The sequence below is a fragment of the Pipistrellus kuhlii genome, unplaced genomic scaffold, assembly GCF_014108245.1.
Source record: "Pipistrellus kuhlii isolate mPipKuh1 unplaced genomic scaffold, mPipKuh1.p scaffold_m20_p_13, whole genome shotgun sequence".
Taxonomy (NCBI): Eukaryota; Metazoa; Chordata; class Mammalia; order Chiroptera; family Vespertilionidae; genus Pipistrellus; species Pipistrellus kuhlii.
In genome coordinates, this window is record NW_023425438.1 from 25,488,430 (window position 1) to 25,507,322 (window position 18,893).

Genomic DNA, 18,893 nt, shown 5'->3' on the forward strand with positions numbered 1-18,893 from the left:
CATCATATTCTCAGAAATTACTCACCTATAAACAGGTCACTGCTCTGGGGACATATTTCAGATTTTCCATGTTTTTTTTTTATAAATATGTTTTTATTGATTTTCTTAGGAAGGGAGAGAAACATCAACGTGAGGAAGAAACATTAATCTGTTGCCTCCTGTACACACTCCAGCCCACAACTTGGCCATGTGCCCTGACAAGGAATCGAACTTGTGACCTTTTGGTGCACAGGATGATGCTCAACCAACTGAGCCACTCTGGCCAGGGCAGGTTCTCCACTCTTTCAGTATTGGGTGGAAGAGGAGAGCCGTGGTAGTGAATCCTGATGGCTGTAACTGAGCTGCAGGGTTTAGCATGACGACCCAGAAGGACAGTACTCTGACTGGCTCTGCCAGCTCTTCAGGAGGCTCCTCTCACAGGCCCTGAGGGAATCCCCCAATCACCCCTGCCCGCCTCTTCCTCCTGGGGAGCAGCTGGTTTCCTGGGACCTTCCGAGAACTGTGAATTCCTTTTCACTGTTCCGTGGAGCAGTAAGCTTGCTTCCTATTGTGAGAATCTTGAATCACCCTTTGCTGGAATTGACTCGGAAACTTTCCCTTTTTCTTACCCCTTTGGGCCACTTTCTTTGCCTCTGCAAAGATTCGGATTGATCATCTTAAGATATTCCTTCTGCTCCTCCCCCCACCCCAACCTTTCGTTTTGGATTCTTTTTTCCACCCCCATCTAAAGTCTCTGTGTTCCTTCATGTGAGTGAAAGTATGGAGAGGCATTTCTCCAATTCTCTCACTTCCTCCTCCTCTCAAGAACCCAGGTTGGCCGGGACTGGTTTGGCTCAATGGATAGAGCGTCGGCTTGGGGACTGAAGGGCCCTGGGTTCGATTTCGGTCAGGGGCATGTACATTGGTTATGGGTGCATCCCCAGTGGGGGGGGTGTGCAAGAGGCAGCTGGTCGATGACTCTCTCTCATCAATGTTTCTGGCTCTCTATCCCTCTCCCTTCCTCTCTGTACAAAAATCAATAAAATAAATATATTTAAAAAAGAAAGAAAAGAAAAGAAAGAAAAGAAAAGAAAAGAAAAGAAAAGAAAAGAAAAGAAAAAAAAGAACCCAGGTTGCACGATGGGTGGTTCTTGTTTCTTGTTTCCCGCAGGAAGACGGGCAGGACCCACAGCGGCAGCCACCCTCCGGGTCCTGCCTGTCCTCTTCGCCTCCGTGCCACTGGGTCTCATCTGGTCACACGGTGGTTCCCAGGGGGAAATCCGTATCTGGCTCTGCCTGTTCCCCCTCGTAAGCTAGTGGCTCTGGAGGGCTTCCTGGAAACGCTGCCCACCTGCCTGCTTCCCTTATCCTCTAGACGCAGCACTCTGCTGAGGAGTGGGCGGGGCACTCTGCTGTCTGTAGGGTCGGCCAAATCCAGAGCCATCAGACCAGGAGTCTTTTAGAGTCACACACGCCCCTGCACCTGTCGCCTGCCGCCTGCCGCCTGCTTGGCGGCGATTCCAGGTTCCGCAGGGCGCGGGTCCAAACCCCTCGGGGAGTCTCTTGTCCGTTATTGAGTAAAGCGTTCATCTGGGACATGGATGGCCCTCCCAGGACTTCAGAAAGTTTCCCACACTGCGAGGTATTCCCCGGGAGTGGCCAAGAGGATGGAAGGACTCTCCCTTTTTAAATGGCTCCTGCCGGAGCTGTTTTTGCCAGCCAGAGTCTGGCTCCTGAGCCAGAAATTCAAGCCGGCGTTCGATGTCAGCTGCAAATCCCCGTCACTTGTCAGGGCTGCCCCTGGCGGGCGGGCCGGCCGGCCGGCCACGGCTCACATTCACTTGTCCTTCCCCTCCCGGGATAAGCCTCGCGGGGCCTGGGCGGCCACTCGGAAGAGCGCTCAGAAATTACTAATCACCTGGGCTCTGATGACTTGGATGTGTTTATTGAAAAGCAGCTTGCTTTGTTTTAAAATCCATTAGTGTTTCTGGTGTTAGGGATTGTTTCCAGGGCCCCTGGCAGACACCGGTGTGTGTGTTTCAAATCTTCCTGAGGCCCCAGGATTAGACGTCCCTTGCTGGTCGGCCACAGTCTGGGCTGTGGTACAAACGCCGCCACCGTGGGGAGCCACTGGGAGGACACCTCTGGTCTCAGATGTCAGCCAGGCTCACAATCAGGAGTTTATGCCAGAGGCCCGAGGAGAATCTACATTTGATATTTGAGAGAAACAAAAACAAGCTTCTTATTCTTCTTCTTACGCTTCCAGAAATAACTTCTATAGTCCCCCGCTTTACTTGTCCCCTTACACATTATTTATTGGGGCCCTGTGATGAGCCAGGGAATATTTTAGGGGGAAATGAGACCCGTTCCCTGCCTCCATAGAGCTTACAGTCCAGGAGGAAGGCAAGGGAACCACTGCTTAAATATTTTCATTCGTTCCCAGTAGAAGCCTCTCTGGAGAATAACGTGGATGAGATAATAACCCAGGGACAGGAGCAGCGGGGCTCCCAATGGGGTAATGGCCAGTTTCCGGCTTCACAGGGCCAGCACGCGCGGTGCAAGAAGTACGTGGGGCACAGCGCCCATGTCACCAACGTGAGGTGGCTGCACAATGACTCCGTGCTGCTCACGGTAGGGGGCGCCGACACGGCCCTGATGATCTGGACCCGGGAGTTTGTGGGGACGCAGGAGAGCAAGCTGGTGGATAGCGAGGAGTCAGACACAGATGCCGAAGAGGATGGAGGTGAGTCCCAACAGCCCTGTGCCCCCCCCCCCCCGTCCTCCCTCCCCACCCCTTCCTGAGCCAAGGCAATCCAACTCCTCTCCCCCTCCCCCCTTTTTCTGTCGGTTGGAGGCTACGACAGTGATGTTGCCAGAGAAAAGGCTATCGATTACACCACCAAGATCTACGCCGTGAGCATCAGGGAGATGGAGGGCACCAAGCCACACCAGCAGATGAAAGAGGTCTCCATGGAAGAAAGGTATGGCGTCGCCAGGTTTGTTGGCCTTTGCCATACCTGACGACGGGACTCAGTCAACCACGCACGGTGCATTTTCTTTGCCCTCCAGGTTGCTGCCTAAGCTAGTCTCTTATGTGTATGCCCAGAGTCTTAACCTGCACATGAGCTTAATTTGGGGAAAGGTGCCCACAGCCCTCAATCTATGGCAAAGGGTGGGTTACTCTTTGCCAAAGGTGTTTATGGAATGACTTGAACAGACAGGACATTGGGTTGGACAAGGCTTCCCTGGCCCAGAGGGGATCTCAGGATAGCCAGAAGATGTTCTGAATGGATGGGTATGCTGATTTGACAGGTAGGAGGGGGGCGGGGCGGGCTTCTGGGGTCAGGAGGGAACATTTGAGGGTGTGACAACAATCCTCCATTCTAACCGGGGTCTGCGAGTTACTCTGTGTCACGCGGCGTACCTTCTCTTACTGTCTTCGCCTGCCCACATTCGTTCAGGTGTGTTTGGCAATTCCAAACCTATTGATTTTGCGGTCTTGGATCCTCTGTGGAGAACAGAAGTTGCTGGCATTATTTTAGGCCTTTTTTAATGTGTTATTTGTAGATTATAATTGTAATCAGTAAGACAAATGATCAAATGTTCTGTCATTTGTTTAAAAATTTTGTTTAAATTACTACTATTACTCAATTTGCCAGATTCATAGTAGGGAGGATACGTATTTGTATAATGACTTTTAACAACTAAAGAGAATTTCATGGATCTCAGATGTTTAAGAATTCTCTTTGGGCTCTTTGCACTGACGGATACCCTGATGTCTGTAGTTGATAAGACTCGTTTTTTGCACTCAGTATGGCTTTCTGGCCATTAATAACTATTTAATGATAGCACCTTTTGCTATTAGGTGGGACTTATGATACAAAGAAATAAAATGTCACTTCCCCTCCTGCTTCAGTTGAGAAAGGGTGGGTGTGCTGCAGGCAAGAAGACAGAATCTGATGTGAATAAAAAACGTAATTCTTCCCTAGAATCTTTGCCAGATGCTATTACAGAGGCTCAGACTTCTCTTTTGATTTTTTAAAATTATATAGGTATTTCTGCAGCATTCTGTAAATTATAGTTAATTTTGCTTGCAATGTAGTTTTTGAAAAGAGGCAATCAATGTGAAGGACTAATATTAAGAACCAAGAAAAGAAAAAAAACATATACACTATGAGTATGTCATGAATATGCCTTCCACTTAATCTACTTGAAAGATCATTTGGCAGCTCTAGTTGGTTTGGCTCAATTGTTAGAGCATTGGCCTGGGGACTGAAGGGCCCCAGTTTCGATTCCAGTTGTGGATTCGATCCCCCAGTAGGGTGTGTTCAGGAGGCAGCCAATCAATGATTCTCATCGTTGATGTTTCTGTCTTTTCTTTTCCTCTCTGAAATCAATAAAAATATATATTTAAAAAAAATTTTTTTGGCATAAATTAAACATTCTTTTGAAAGAAAATTACCCAATCTTTCCAATTTCACATGACATGATGTAATGAGTTGACTTGGCTATTATTCCAAGGTTGCTGTGGGTAATGTTTACAGCCAGTGCTTGTTGACTGGCCCCTAAGATTAGTAAGCAAACCAAATGCTAATTCCAAATGCTACCGCTGATCTCCAACCTAAGGTGAGGCTCATCTGAAGCTCTCCTGGTCTTCGTGTGTCTCTGGGCAGATCTATCAAAATCTCACACCCACTCAATGTAGGAAGAGGTGGTCGAGGTGGAGGTGGGGATGACTCTGAGAAGAATTTTCTATCTTAAAGGCCAGAATTTTGAAGCTTCCTCATTTTCTTCAATACGCCAGATTGAAAACTTGTTCATAGCATACACAGGATTGGCTTTTTTTTTATTGATACGAAAGAAAAAAAAAAGTGGTTCATAGTATGAGATATGGGGGGAGTTATTTTAGTACTTGATTGGCATTAAAAAAAAAATAATTCACACCATGGTATAGTGAAGAAAACATGTTGTGAAGAATACAATTTTAAGATAAATACAGGGTCCAGAGGAATAACCAAGCCTTTTCTCTGATAACTTACACCAGCATGAGTTCCCACTGGGGCTGAAAGCAAAGAGCACGACACAGCATGCTGGGAGGAAAGCGGGCCAGAGCAGGAAGGGGTGAGCAGAGGAGGAGCAGTGAATGGTGTCTGAGTTAGCAGCCTCCATGGGGCACACCTAATCAGAACTGAGAACAAGCGGTGTCCACCAGTCATTGTCGGTAATTTTAGGGATATGACTACAGAGATATGACTATAGGCAGCTCTGAACGGGAGAAAAGACAAAGGGGTGCCAGGCAAGGCAGGGCCTTCAGAGAATTCGTGAGAAAGCAGGATGGGAAAGGGAAATTGGGGCAGGAGCCTTGGGGCAGGGAGGGCTCCTACCGTGTCAGCAGAGGGCTCACCTAGCGTATAGACTGGGTTCCACGGACTCCAGGGTTCCAGGTGTGAGAGAGAGGCAGAACCAGAGAAATGCTGGGGCCTCAGACCACAGGAGTGTGGGGCCAGGCAGCACCCAGGTTCTCCGGGCAATACTCAGGACGGCTTCCTTTGACCACATCAAGCCCTGCTGACTCCAGGCCCGAGGCTCTGCTTGACCCTCTCCTTGTTGTCCCTGTGTGTGCGTAGCTGCAGACACCTGCCTGTATCTGGGTGCTTTTTCTAAACACCCGAGCATAAGGTGCCCATAAGACTAATGGGAGACCAAGACTCAAGGATCACAAGAGACATGGGCGTGGAATGCCCATTCAGTGCCAGGGGAAGGCATATCAATTAAAAAATAGGATATGATTTTTAAAATCAAGAAGTCGTTTTCACTCCTTCTCACCTCATTTTTTATGATAAACTGAGCACAAATTATTGATTACTGTTGGTATATGTTCCTTTTTTAAAGCATGGTTTATATTATTTGTTTCTTGAAGTGATAGTATGTATAATTCTTTTAGGTTCAACTGATGATAACGAATGGCTTGGTATTGTCTCATGTTTCACTTGTCACTATTGAGTTTTTCACTGAGCTTTCGTTGGATTGGCGTGTGTGGCTTTGTCACAATACCAGCGTACATTTCTGGAATTGTCCTTGTTGTTTGACAACAGATCCAGGCTTGTCTTTGGCTTTCCTGTCCTAAGCATGGAATCTGGTCTCCAACGAGTGCCCATTGCTTTGTTCCTCATAACCACTAGAGGTTGCTTACATTATTGTAGACTGAAATAGAAAAAAAAAAAAATAAAATACTATTTTTTTTCAAGTTATGTTGATTTTTAAATGTAACTCTTTTTAGCCTTGTTTTAATGGGAGTTTTTGTGTTTTGTTTTCTGCTGTCTTGACTGCACCATGTTGTATGTTGTATTTCTGAAGACTGTAGGGGAGAGTGTGGCCTAAAACTTCAGAGACCTTCCTCTTCTCTAATTTTGATTCTTGGCTCAATTCCCTAACGTTGGCTTCATAGAATACAAAAATATAGGTAGGACACGTAGTGCCTTAAATAGCATTTCATAAAACTAGTAGTCAGTGAAAGGAATAATCTTAAATCTTTCCAGTTTGGCAGCTGAGGCCCCAGCAAGAAAAAGAGAAATCTCTCTGAAAAGAGAGTAGTTTGGGGAGAGCTTAACTATTAACAAAGGTTTGAGCAATAATAAGGGGAACATCAGGGTTGGGCAGCCTTGGGGATAGCAACAGCTGGAAGCCATCACCATGCCTGGGTGGGTGGGGGGGGGGGGGCCGGGGTAAAGGGAGGAAGCTGTTGCCAGATGCGGAGGACAGCTGCAGGAGTGGGCCAATTATGAGAGCTGAGACCTGGGGGAGAGGGTTGAAGGTAACCAGCCTGAGACCTAGCAAGGAGGTATCAGGAGAACAGACGGCATTCTCCTTGCACCCTGTCCTCCTCCGGTGCCTCTCTGGCGCTGAATCCAGTCAGAAGCTGAAGGCGAATCCAGTGGTGCAGTCCCCAGAGAAGGCCTTGGAGAGCAGAGGGGTGGAGATATGAAAGGGCGCGTGGAAAATACCCAGCTCCTTCTCTGAGTTTTGTGTGTGTGTGTGTGTGTGTGTGTGTGTGTGTGTGTGTGTGTCTCTTTTTTCCTTGTTAATGGAAACAAGTGTTGTTATCACAGAAAAGAACCTCAGGCCATTTTAATGTTAAACAGCAATTACTATCATCTGTAAACACCTTTGAGTATACACAGGTATTTATTACCCAGTATGACAGCAGTGATATACAATCAATTAAAGATGCCAGTGAATACAGCCAGATCAATAAAGCCTTCCCCAGTGTAAGTGGACCAGTTTTGAGGAGCTTTGGCCTTGACACCACTGTCGGGGTGCCCCCAGCATCACGTTACAAAAGACTCTAGCACACTAAGAAGCCTGACTTTTGTCACTGAAATTTCATACTCACATTACATGGTGATAGTCCCAGATAGTTTTTAAAATAATGTTTAAACATCTTTAGCCCATCTTCAGAGGTGTTTATTTTCACACTAAGGAAACAAAAACCAGAAATCAGAAATTTACAACCACAGACGTGTAGTGCCAATATCCGATATTCTTGTATGAATCAAATGATCATGCAACCTCCATTTTGCATTCTGTGTAACTGCATGATCACCACAGAGGTGAATCACCAGGCATTTCAAAAATTATTCTTAGATAGGATCTAATAATACCCCCAAGTATAGGCTGTGGACTTTCATTAAAATCTAGATGAGCTGACCAGCATTAATCTTTCTAGCTGGACCTGGTGGGGCCCTGGATTGTAACTTATTGTTAAATATCTGCTGTTTGACACATGGTCCTCCTCTCCTCCTCACCAATCTACTTAGTTTAACCATCTACCTGGGGAATAGTAATAATTGAGCTTTTTTAATTTATTCTGTTGAAACCTGGGACTTGCGTTCAGGAAAAACAAAAAACAAAAACAAACAAACAAACAAAAAAACACCCATGTTGATAATGACAAGATACAAAATTAATACAAATGGAACTTGCTTTATGGAAATCAGCATATCAATATTCACTATCTTTTGTCTTTCTGAGTGGATGCAGTAGTTAGCTCAGAGGTTGCTGTCACAGTGCACCAGAGTCTACAATCTATATTTTTTCAAGGCCTTTTATTGACAAGTGCTCAGGCTTCCAGCTTTCCACTATCTAGCCAAGGATGAACAGGATTTAACCCCTTCTATTTTTACACCATCTTTAAAATATTTTTTTACTTATTATTGCATTTTCTACCTTCTACTAAAATAGGGAAAATTCAAACCCTAGGTTTCTCCTCCCCATCCTTTCCCCCAATCTTCTCACTACAGCAGCTGCATAACTTATGGCCACAGCTCAAAAGTCTACCCCGAGCAGATGCGTATTTTTCCTTCCTTAGAAAGGCCTTGGGCTTGCTGCCAGCCTCTCCTGTTTATCTCAGAAGGGGAAGGTCATCATCTCTCTCTAAAAACAAAAAAAGTCGGAAGTAGAAAAGTTGTTTTTTAACCCTTAATTGTATTGTCTTAGCACAAGTTTAATGTAGTTCACCTTAGAAATAATGACATTTACATTTTCAGTCATCAATTTATTTTGGATATATCTGATCTAGATATTCAGCTATTTTGCCTGGCTGTGTAATATGTACACAATCATTTTCTTTAAAAATGTTTTAAGAAATTATTATTTTGATACACTTCTATCAATCAAGCTTTGTCTTAAAGACTATTTGTTTTCCAGAAAGGGGGTCCTTAATATAGTTAGAAAATCATTTTTTAATTTCTGTCCTCCGAATATCTTTTTTTTTTTCTAAATGACAAAGTTACAAGGTTCAGCTAACAATAATAAGGGATAATATTTAGTGCACATATTTTAAAGTAGAAAGTCTCACAGTTAATTTTTATGTGAAATCAGTTTCCATCTTGGCCAGTTTTTAAAGCAAAGGTTAGTTAGTGACAGAGTTTTGTATGAAGTTTGTTATTCCTGCTTTCCAACGTTTGAAGCCTTTGACATATTCAGTCCTCCTCCTTTTTTAGTTCTGAATCTGTGACATTTACAAAAAATGTTAGTAAGATTCTCAGTGAGAATCAAAGAAAAACTCGGCTCCCTTGGATTTTCTTTCACATTTAAAATCTCAGCAGGTATCCAGTTCTTACCTGAAAAAATGGCTGGCTGCCTCTGGCAAGGGCGTGAGGGAGTCTTTGGTTTTACTCTCACTTCTGACACCAGCCTGCTTGCTCACAATAGGACAGTGATGTGAATAATGGAAAGATGGCAGTACCAAAGTTAGACATCGTGTTGTCTCTGTAATTGTAGAATGTATGGAAAGATACAGATACAGTTACATAAGGCAGGAGCCCACAGCATTGCCTCCGGCAGTGTCCATTTCCCCAATCCCCAGGGTCCCAAGGAAACAGACAATGACAGTCCCCACATGGGTGAATTCACAGGTTCTCCCATGAAATGACCCCAAAATTCTACCCCAGCAGTCGGGTTTTCCAGACTTTGTCTTTAACTGTGTTTATAGCTGACTCAGGAAGGCCCTAAGAATTATCTTTTCCTCTTTCTCATATCCATTCCAAATCAATTTATACAGATTTATGAGCTTATGCAAAAAGGAAGTCCTATAAAGACAGCTGTATACACATGGGTTTATAAAGAAATATTACCCGGGTTTTGTTATTTTTTTTCAGCCCCAAAATTAATATCCTTCTTTTATCCTTAAGGTTTAGTCCTTACAACGTTCCCTGTAAAAATGTGGGAAAGGTTTAATGTTAGTTCCTTAATATATGGGTCCATAGAATCAAGGTATTTTAAGTCCACTGGGTTGTAAACTTTCCAGGAGATTTGGTTCCTTGAGGATCCACACTGTCCAGCATGGTTACCACCCCCTGCCTAACGCAGTGTCTTACACAAACTATATAGTCAACAGAGGAGTAGATGGGTGGGTGAATTTACATAGCCTGCTTCTCTTAATATTGAAACAAGTTCACCTGTCCTCAAAATGGCCCACAAATCCATTCTTTGTCAACAACCTTTACCTTCATTTCGCTAGCATCGTAGGTGGTCTTCTCTTGGTGGGGAGTTGTGTGACCCTTTGTAGAATCCAGTGATGTCCCAACTGGCCCTGGGACTGCTCTTGATTAAATGATTTTTTTTTTATCTTCATACCATCTGTCTGTTAGAAATTAAAATGTTTATTTGGTTTAAATTCCAGTAATTTGAGATCAAAAGAACTGAAAAGGAAATTCTGTATTATTGTAGCCATCACACCTATTTTTACAGACAGAGCTTCCTTGTTGGCAAATTTGCAGTGAGACAAAGAATATTTTCATTGGTGGCAAAGTTTAAAAATATTGGAAATGTTTAGATACCTGTCCCTGAATCAAAACAAATAACCATCTATCTAGTGGTAATTCCACTTTTTTTCTAAATGTTTATGCTATGTTTAAGGGCAGAAATCCACTAGAAGAACCTGTCCTCAATTAAAAAATATATATATTTTTTAATCAGTAAATTCACATTTCAAGTATGCAATGAGCACCAGGAAGTAGACCATGCTTCCCTCCAGGGTGATGTCAACAAATAAACAGCCCAGCTCTCCTGGCACATTCCTCGGCTCCGAAGGCCTGACAGAGGCCCTTTGTCACCACTGATCAATAGCTGCTTTGTGAGATTATATTGTTAGAGTTGCTAAGAACTGACAACCTTGCTAGCAGGTGCTGCTGAGTTTACCAGACTGAGATGTGTCAAAACCGCTATATCCTATCTTGGTCCAATAAATGGGGAGGAACCTCTAATTCTGCATTCCAACCCCCTTTGTGATGATAGAGTGACCTTAAATAGCAGGAGTTAGGACAGAGACCTGCCATTGCATGTATGTTGAGTGTATGTGAAGCTCAAACCTCACATCATAGGGCAAACAGGGTAAGGGGGGGGGGGGTCCCTGCTCCTCCAGAGTGTAGCTCTCTTGGCTAAATTCTCCTTCCTGTCACCCCTGGGTTTGGTGAGAGTTCTACATTAGGCTGCTATGAGTATCTTTTACACCCTGAAACGCTGAAATTAATCATTTTTAAGGCCCACTGTCTAGCTGTGGAACTCCACCAGAAGTGGAATAGTTAGTTGATTTTTAAAGGGAATGTAATGTTAGCCATCATAAATGATTTCTTTATTCAAACCTCTTGATTTTCTATTGTTAGAAGCAAAGTAATGATGTCTACATAATGGATAATTAAACCTGCCATTCATTAGAGAAGAGTTTCCTTCTTATTGTAAAAAATGTGGCAGGACATAGAAATCCAGAGGTAAAGTGCTATAAAACGTTTTTTAAAAAATATTTATGCACCTAGGAAATCATATTCCTACAGTGTAATCAGTTGACCCAAACCCACTCACTTATCACAAGTAGGTAAGCACTTTTCTCAGAAAAAAGAAAGTCTCTTAGAAGACAGTGGCAGAGTTGGGTCCAGTTATTTTAATCCGGTCTCCAGACACATATTCCACTCGATATCTCTGAGATACCCAGTTGGAGGGAATGGATACTACTGGGGTTGTTTATCTTGCCTCTTCCTACTGTTGTGTGGTCATGATGTGGTAACTGATGAGGTATTTGCAAAAGCAATTGTTAGGGTGCACGATTTGTGCCCTTTGAAATTATGTTATTGGGTGTAAGGTGGGATCAGGGTGCTTTTTATAGGTGTGTTTAAATATATTGGCATGCTTTTCAACCAGCCCCATCCACTCCTTTGAAATTCATGTTATGCTCTGACTTCTTCCACCCTTCCTTCCTGTCATTTATCAACTTCATGTTTCTGAGGAGTTCAGGTAATAGTCAACTGGTCAACCTCAGCTCCTGCCATGCCATGAGTTACATTGTTACCCATAGTGCCTCTCTTCCTAAGCCACTTAATCTTATCTCCTTTAGATTGTCATTCTCAGTACACCCTCTCTTCATCCTCATTATGACATCCAGTGCCTAGACACCACCATTTTTCTCTGGGTTCATCAGCTCCCTCCTGGCCTCACTAAAGGTCACTCTTCCAGTCCTCTCAGCTCTTCACCCGTTTATTTCTCCTACAACCCTTCTCTTCACTCTTCTGATTAGAAGGTGACATCTATGCAGATTGCCTCACCAGAGTCTGCTCATTCCTTTTCATTCTTGCCTTTGGTTGGCTCCCTTTGCCACCCAGTCAGCAATCAAACAGATCTTTGTCCCCCTCCTCAACCTTCTGCCTGAATCCTAACTCTCCTTCACTCCTGGCAGATGGCTTTTCTAATCTCCTTCACTGAGAAAACAGAAGCCAATAGGAGTGAACTGTACTTTTATACTCTTTTCTGTCTCCTCTATCTTGCCTCCCATCCTCCACCCCACATAAACTACTCAACTCCTTTCTTCTCTTCTCAGAGGAGGTGAATCTCTCCTCCTGTTCATTCCCCCATGGCCCAAGCCCCCTCATCATCTCTCCTCTGTCAACCCCCATATCCAAAACCCAGAAACACATTTCAGTCTCTCCCACCCCCATCCAGCTCTCTTCAAGAAAGAAAGAAATCCTTTGACCTATTTTATACACTGACATGTATATCCCCACCTTCACCTTCCCTCCCCTTTTTTCCTTCTCATCCAGATTTCACCAAGCCTCTCCTTCACTCTCTAGCCCATTCCATCTGTCTGCTGCTGTCCATTCTGCTGACATGGTGACTTCCTAATTCCCAAGTCCAATCCACTCTCCTCTTCCTGCCTCTCTAACCATTCCTTCTCAGTGTCCCAACTCTGCTTCCTCTTCCAGCCTTTCAAATGCTGTTGGTCCTCAGGGTTTCACCCTTGGCCACCCGCTCTTTGTACCCTGATTAAGCCCATATATCCCACCCATTGGGCGATGATTCCCAAGGTCCTAAATCTCTCTGAGTCCCACCTCTCAGTTGAACTTCCAACCAGTATAGCCATCCTGCAGATACCCAACGTTTGTCACACCAAAATTGAACTCATCGTCTTTCCTTATAAATCTCCTGTTCCCATCAGTGGTTCCTTTCGTCACCCTCTCTTCTTGGCAAAGCTGCTCTCCCGCTCTCAAAGCCCAAGCTAGTCCATCGTCCTCTCTCCGGATCATCCAATTCATTGGCTCTCTTGCCAGGCTCCCTCCTTAAATTTCTTGCCCAATGGAAGCTCTCCTGCTCCTTGGACTCCCTGGAAGTCTTCATAGCCCCACTTGCCCCAGGGGGCCCCTTTGTGCCTGGGTTCCTTCCACCTCCAACCCCCACCACCCAACTCAATCTTTCTGGGTCCCTGCTGACTCCCAATGGCACTCACCTGCTTTCTCACCCCACCCCCCCAACCGCATCCTGGGTGCCAGCTAGAAACAGCCAGCTACAAAGATTTCATTGGACGTAACTGTGAGGGAATGCTCTCCTGTGCTCTGCCCTTTCCCACCTCAGCAGAGCTTCCCAGGGCCAGGTTTCCAGCGGACTCCGAGAGCCGCTGAGAGATGCTAACCCTGCAGCCTCCGGCCATGTTTGAAACGTCTGGCAGTCCCTCCCGTGTCCGATGTTACGAGCACTGTTTAGAGATGCCGGACAAAAGCCTTTAATGCTTGTGTTGTGTTTTAACTTGCTTTCCTTTGGAGGCAGGGAATTGTCAAGTAAGTACTCACGGCGCTCTGCCCGCGCCCCGGGGTCCGGTGGGCACCCAGCACTAAGCGTTCATGCCGAGCCCACCTCCGCCCGGGGCCTGGGCCCATGGGCCGCGCGCGGAGTTTGCGCCACGCGGGTCTCTCCCTCTGGCCCCCTCATCTCCCGCGCTGAGGCGATGCAGCTGCACACACATGTGCTTGTGACTATGAAGGGAACATTCTGAGATTGCTTTCCTTTTCCGCTGTTCACTGAAAATCGAGGTGAAAAAAAAAAAAAAAGCATCTGCCGGGTTGCCACTGCGTGTGTACATATATATACACATGGCATGTATATATGAACACACAGTGTCTGTGCCTGTATGCATACTCCGTACACGCTGTATAATATGTGCCGTATTATACAACCCGAGTACCCTCAAGACCAGCCCTGCGTTGAGCCTCAGGCTCTGCCTTATGAACCATGCTGCAGCCCATCACAGACCCTGGCTTGCTTTCGTCATTTCTGAAGCCCCCTTAGGGGGAAGAAGAAGCCCACGGATTTCATTGGAAAGTCCCACTAAAACAGAAGAAAGAGCAGATGTCCTGGGAAGCCATAATTAGCGTGAAGGAAGTGTCTAATGGCGGGAACTGGCGAGCTCCCCGCCTCCCGGGTTCGCCCCATTTGGCGGCGATGATGACGGCAGCCGGGGGTGTCCTTTTGCAGAGATGTCATTTTGCTCGCTACCCGTTCTTCGGCGCTGGTGATAATGCCACGGGACCCAGTGATCGTGTATGATTACATAACACGTTTTGATTGAAGCGTTTCGGAGAAAATAAAGGTGGCTTGTTTGTGTCCCCCCACTCCTGGCACAGAAATGCAAACCGTTCCCGCAGGCAAGCCGCCCTGCCGAGAAACACGGGGCGTTATTAGGCCAAATTGTGAGTTGAACTTGATTCGGAAACAAAGCATCCATTGTGTCCAGCGCCCAGCGCCGTCCAGGAGGACGGGGCTGTCTTTCCGACAACACGCTCGTCCCCGGCACACGCGCAAACCGGCGGAGTCCCGGGCGCCTTTGCCAGGGCCCCGGGCGTGGCGTGGAGGCATTGACAAGGCTCCCTTTTCTCTCCCCATCCTGTAGGCGCTTTAGTGCAGAGTTTGCCCAGAGACGCCAGGGTATGAGCTTTCTGAGTCTGTAGCCGGGTGCACTCTTTCCTTTCTGTTTTAGTTCTCTGCGGGCATGCCCGGGAAGCATGGTTTGTGCCACACGGGAATGTCTGTTCCCTTGGAAAGTGCTTGTGCATGAATGAGGTGCTTGCTAACGCCACTCTAAACTGTACTAAGTTTCTCACTTGGCTTTGTTTGCTGCTTCCAAAGGGGATCAAGGTAATCCTTTTCTCTTCACCTCACCCAAGAGCCACAACTAATGGATTCGGAACGTGCGGGGCTCCCCAACCCATCCGTGGTTTCCTAAACTCCAGTGGGTCCATTTAAAGGAACCCCGAGGTTACCCCAAATTGGCCGTCTCCTGTGAGAATCCATGAGGGCTCCGCCAGGACAAAGTCTCTGAAGTAAATGGAGGGGCCCAGATCTCCGACACGGAGAAGGGAAAAGCTACCTCCACTGTGATGGCAGCAGTGGAACTAGGCCAGAGCCCTGAGAAACAGAGCAGAGTGGTTCTCTATGATAGACCCTTGGCTTCCTGCTGGCCCTCTCGTGTGGTGAGAAGGACCTGAGTCCATGGCTCCCAGGACTCCCCACGCTGTGATTTTTTCGCTGCCTAACTCCAAACAATTTTGACGCATCCTGTCTGAGAAAGGGCCAGCGGGTTCAGGAAGCACAGCCTCTGCCTTCTCATGCTCAGGCTCCTCTTGGTGTTAACGTCAGCCATTGGCTCATTGGATTTCCTGGCCCCCGACAGCCACCCCAGTGCCTGCGAACTGAGGCCCCATCATTCAGGACCCTTCATTTCAGAAGCCTTTCAGGGGGTGGAGGGAGGTGGGCAAGGGGGGAAGACAGAATAAGCCTAGGTGGAGGGCCCGGGGACGGGGGGGCGAGGAGGGAAAGGGAAGGAGCTGGCCTTGGCCTTTGCTAGCCACGCCCAACAAGCCAGCTTGCTGCCTTGGTCAGCACCGTTCCTCCCGGCCACTCTCTGTCGCAGGCCACCCGTCAGCAGAGCGGCGCCCCAGCCTGAGAAACTCCAGAAGAACAACATCACCAAGAAGAAGAAGCTGGTTGAGGTGAGGAGGTTAAATGTGTTTGCTCTTAACTGGATAGCGATGTCCTGATACCTGGTGTGGACATCACCATCTGCAGGTCTCTGCCAGGGAACCTGGATGGATCCAATGGCCCTCATTCCCGCTCCCTCCTACACAGCACGGCGTCCCCCCATCCCACCGCGTCCCATTCCCTCAGCCCTACCCCTGGTCCTGTGAGCGCTGACTCCAAAATGTCCCGTGTCCCTCAACCCTGGTTCCTGTTTCCTGCACTGGTGCCACTCGGGGACGGCGGGGGCTCATTCACTGTCTGTTGTTGGACGCTCACCCCTGCACCGGGTACGATGCTTCACACCCAGGAGGAAAGACTTGGCATTGTTTCCACTTTGCAAAGGAGCACCTGAGCTCAGGGCATTTCGGTGGCCTGTTAGGCCCCCTGCCCAAGGTCTCCAAGCCAGGAAGTGGTTGAGACTTAGGACGGTGGTGCTGGTAACCTGCTGTTTTCTGGGAGAGGCCTCCTCATGTTCTTCCCGTCTTCGGACATCCCCCTCTCTCTCTCATGCCCTGCTGCCCGCAGAGTCCACTCTTTGAAACACAACTTCACATCTCACGCTGGCATTGAGACCCAGTCGATTCCCACATCCACGAAGATTGGGCTTCGATTCAAATGAATGGGTTCAGAACGTTACCAGGAGCTATAGTTCAAGCTCACCTCCCATCATTCTCACCGTCACAGACACCTCCACTCCCACCCCCACTGCTTCGTGTCCTGGAGCTGCCTCGGGCTTTCACGCCCCTGATGCCAACGTTTCAAGCTCCATTCAGATTGGGAGCGCCTCCTCCTCCTGCCCCACACCTCGGTCCTTCCAGGCTCTTGGCTGACGTCTTCACTTTCCTGATGCTCTTCACCCTGAACCCTCCCCCACCTGCCCACTCCCTGCCACGCACCCCGCTGCCATCATTTGTGGCTCAGCGGTCTCCCGTCCTGGACTGTGAACTCAGAAAAATCCATCTCCGAATTTTATTGGAAAAGGAATTCTCGGGGGGGGGGGGGGTGTAGGGGGGGGGGAATTTATCACGGAACCCAGCACAGGTCAGGAAACACAGCTGAGCTTCAGGAGGGACAAGACCCAGGAACTGAAAAGCCATCCTAAGCCAAGATGGTGCCTTCGTCTGCCCAACTGTGTGTCTCAACGCAGTCTCCTCTGTTTCTGCAGACTTTTTTTTTTAACTGCTTTGGTGGACTCTGGGTGCTGCTCAGCACCCGAGTGTACATCTCCTCCGTGAATTAAACAGCCAGTTCTGAATTCCTGTGAGGAGCCATGTGATGGGCCCAGCTTGAGTCAGTTGTCCACCAGGACTGGGGCTTACATAATTATACACAGTTCTGGGAAACACCAGGGGGTGAGGGTGGGGATGGGGGGAGACTGAGGGCTGGGAAGACATTCAGTAAGTTGAAAGGAGGAGGAGATGAGAGAGCTTTTTAAAAGCAAAATCATAAAGATAGGAATGCTCATGGTACATGGCTAACCTGATAAGTCGGCCTGACCAAGGAGTACAGGAGATATGGGTAGGGGCTAATTGTACCAACTTAAGGAGTTTGGGCAGTGAGTTAGCAGATCCTGTTGAGTAAGGACACGGTGTGGTGTTTTGGGAGAATTAGTCTGATGTCTGCAATTGGTGAGCTTTGGAGAAAGAAAAGGCCAGAATCAGAGATCGTGGGAAAAAGGAGCTCGCCTCTTCTTACACTCATTCACACCAACCAGCACAGCCCTGGCACGGGGGCCCTGCCCACAATACGTGCGCGTCAGATTGAATTAGGAGCTCGTCTGATCCGTCTCAGCCCCACTGTTCTTTGTCAAGGGAGACAAGGCAGGAAGAAGAGAAGTGCAGTGTCTCGCTGTTGGGAAAGAAGGAAAAAAGCAAATCCTGTAGAAACTTGGTGGGGTGTGCACCCAGCAGCAGAATGAGTGTGGCATTTGCCTCCGCATGCTGCTCTGCCAGGCCCAGCGGCGTGTGTGGGAATCAGAGCAAATCCCGGAGCCACCATTCAGCTCCCCTGCAGACGCCTGCCAAGGCGCAGACAAATGTCCGGGTGACCTTTATAGGGCACCAAACCCGTAGACAGGCTCACTCGAGGAGCTGGGGAGCAAACCTAATGAGGAAACTCACTATATTTCTAGGTGCTCGCCTGTGCCCCTAGCATCCCGGGAAGCTAAAAACAAGGGGTGTTGGGGGGGAGGGGGGCCCCTGCATTTTATCCGAGCCTGACAAGAAGCAGAATGTTTTTAGTGCGAGATTGGCTGTTTCCCAGCCCCGAGGTCCCATGAGAGGCGCTGCTGTGCCTGCGGTGCGGGCTGTTCTTATAAGCCTTAGAGTCTAAGGGTAAGGTGACCAGATCGTCCCACTTTGGGCGGGACAGTCCCGATTTCTAACAATTTTTCCCAAGTCCCGCAGCGTTTTAAAAATAAAAAATGAAAAATAATAAAGAAGTGTGGAAGAGGAGTCCTCAGGAATATGGCTATATTAGAGCCAGCTGCTATAACAAATAAACCTTGAAATATATTTGATTCAATACAATAAATACGTTTATTTTTCACTTAAAAAAAAAAAAGTCCTGATTTTTTTAAAGAATCAGTCCCGATTTTTAACAATTTGGTCTGGTCACTTTTTTTTTTTTTTTAAATATATATTTTATTGATTTTTTTAACAGAGAGGAAGAGAGAGGGATAGAGAGTTAGAAACATCGATGAGAGAGAGTCACCCATCAGCTGCCTCTTACACACCCCCTATTAGGGATGTGCCTGCAACCAAGGTACATGCCCTTGATTGGAATCGAACCCGGGACCCTTCAGTCCATAGGCCGACGCTCTATCCACTGAGCATGGTCACCTTATCTAAGGGCCGCTCTCATCTCTGTGCGGGGGTGCAGGAGCTGGCTCTGGACCACGTGTTCGGCTACCGGGGATTTGACTGCCGCAATAACCTGCATTACCTGAACGAGGGCGCGGACATCATCTTCCACACCGCGGCGGCCGGCGTCGTGCAGAACCTTGCCACAGGTGACCGGCCTCTGTGCCAGCCGTCCGTGCCCGGGCCCACACGCTAGGTGCCCCCCGGCGTAAGCCT

General features: G+C 47.3%; 1 protein-coding gene and 2 long non-coding RNA genes across 3 annotated transcripts in view; 1 reads left to right on the forward strand and 2 right to left on the reverse strand.

Annotated features, from left to right (window-relative positions):
- EML6 (EMAP like 6) overlaps positions 1-18,893 on the forward strand; it is a 191,351-nt gene that overhangs the window by 153,341 nt on the left and 19,117 nt on the right. Inside the window, exons 26-29 of the mRNA XM_036435332.2 lie at positions 2,521-2,722; positions 2,834-2,960; positions 15,710-15,788; positions 18,697-18,826. Coding sequence (XP_036291225.1) covers positions 2,521-2,722; positions 2,834-2,960; positions 15,710-15,788; positions 18,697-18,826 — 538 coding nt within the window. The remainder of the gene's footprint in view (positions 1-2,520; positions 2,723-2,833; positions 2,961-15,709; positions 15,789-18,696; positions 18,827-18,893) is intronic.
- LOC118717367 lies at positions 4,833-10,417 on the reverse strand. The gene is made up of 2 exons (XR_004987449.2): positions 9,987-10,417; positions 4,833-6,936 (listed from the first exon to the last, which is right to left on the reverse strand). It is a non-coding gene; the product is annotated as an uncharacterized LOC118717367 (long non-coding RNA).
- On the reverse strand, positions 17,501-18,842 carry LOC118717368. Its single transcript, XR_004987450.1, has 2 exons — positions 18,760-18,842; positions 17,501-17,612 (listed from the first exon to the last, which is right to left on the reverse strand). It is a non-coding gene; the product is annotated as an uncharacterized LOC118717368 (long non-coding RNA).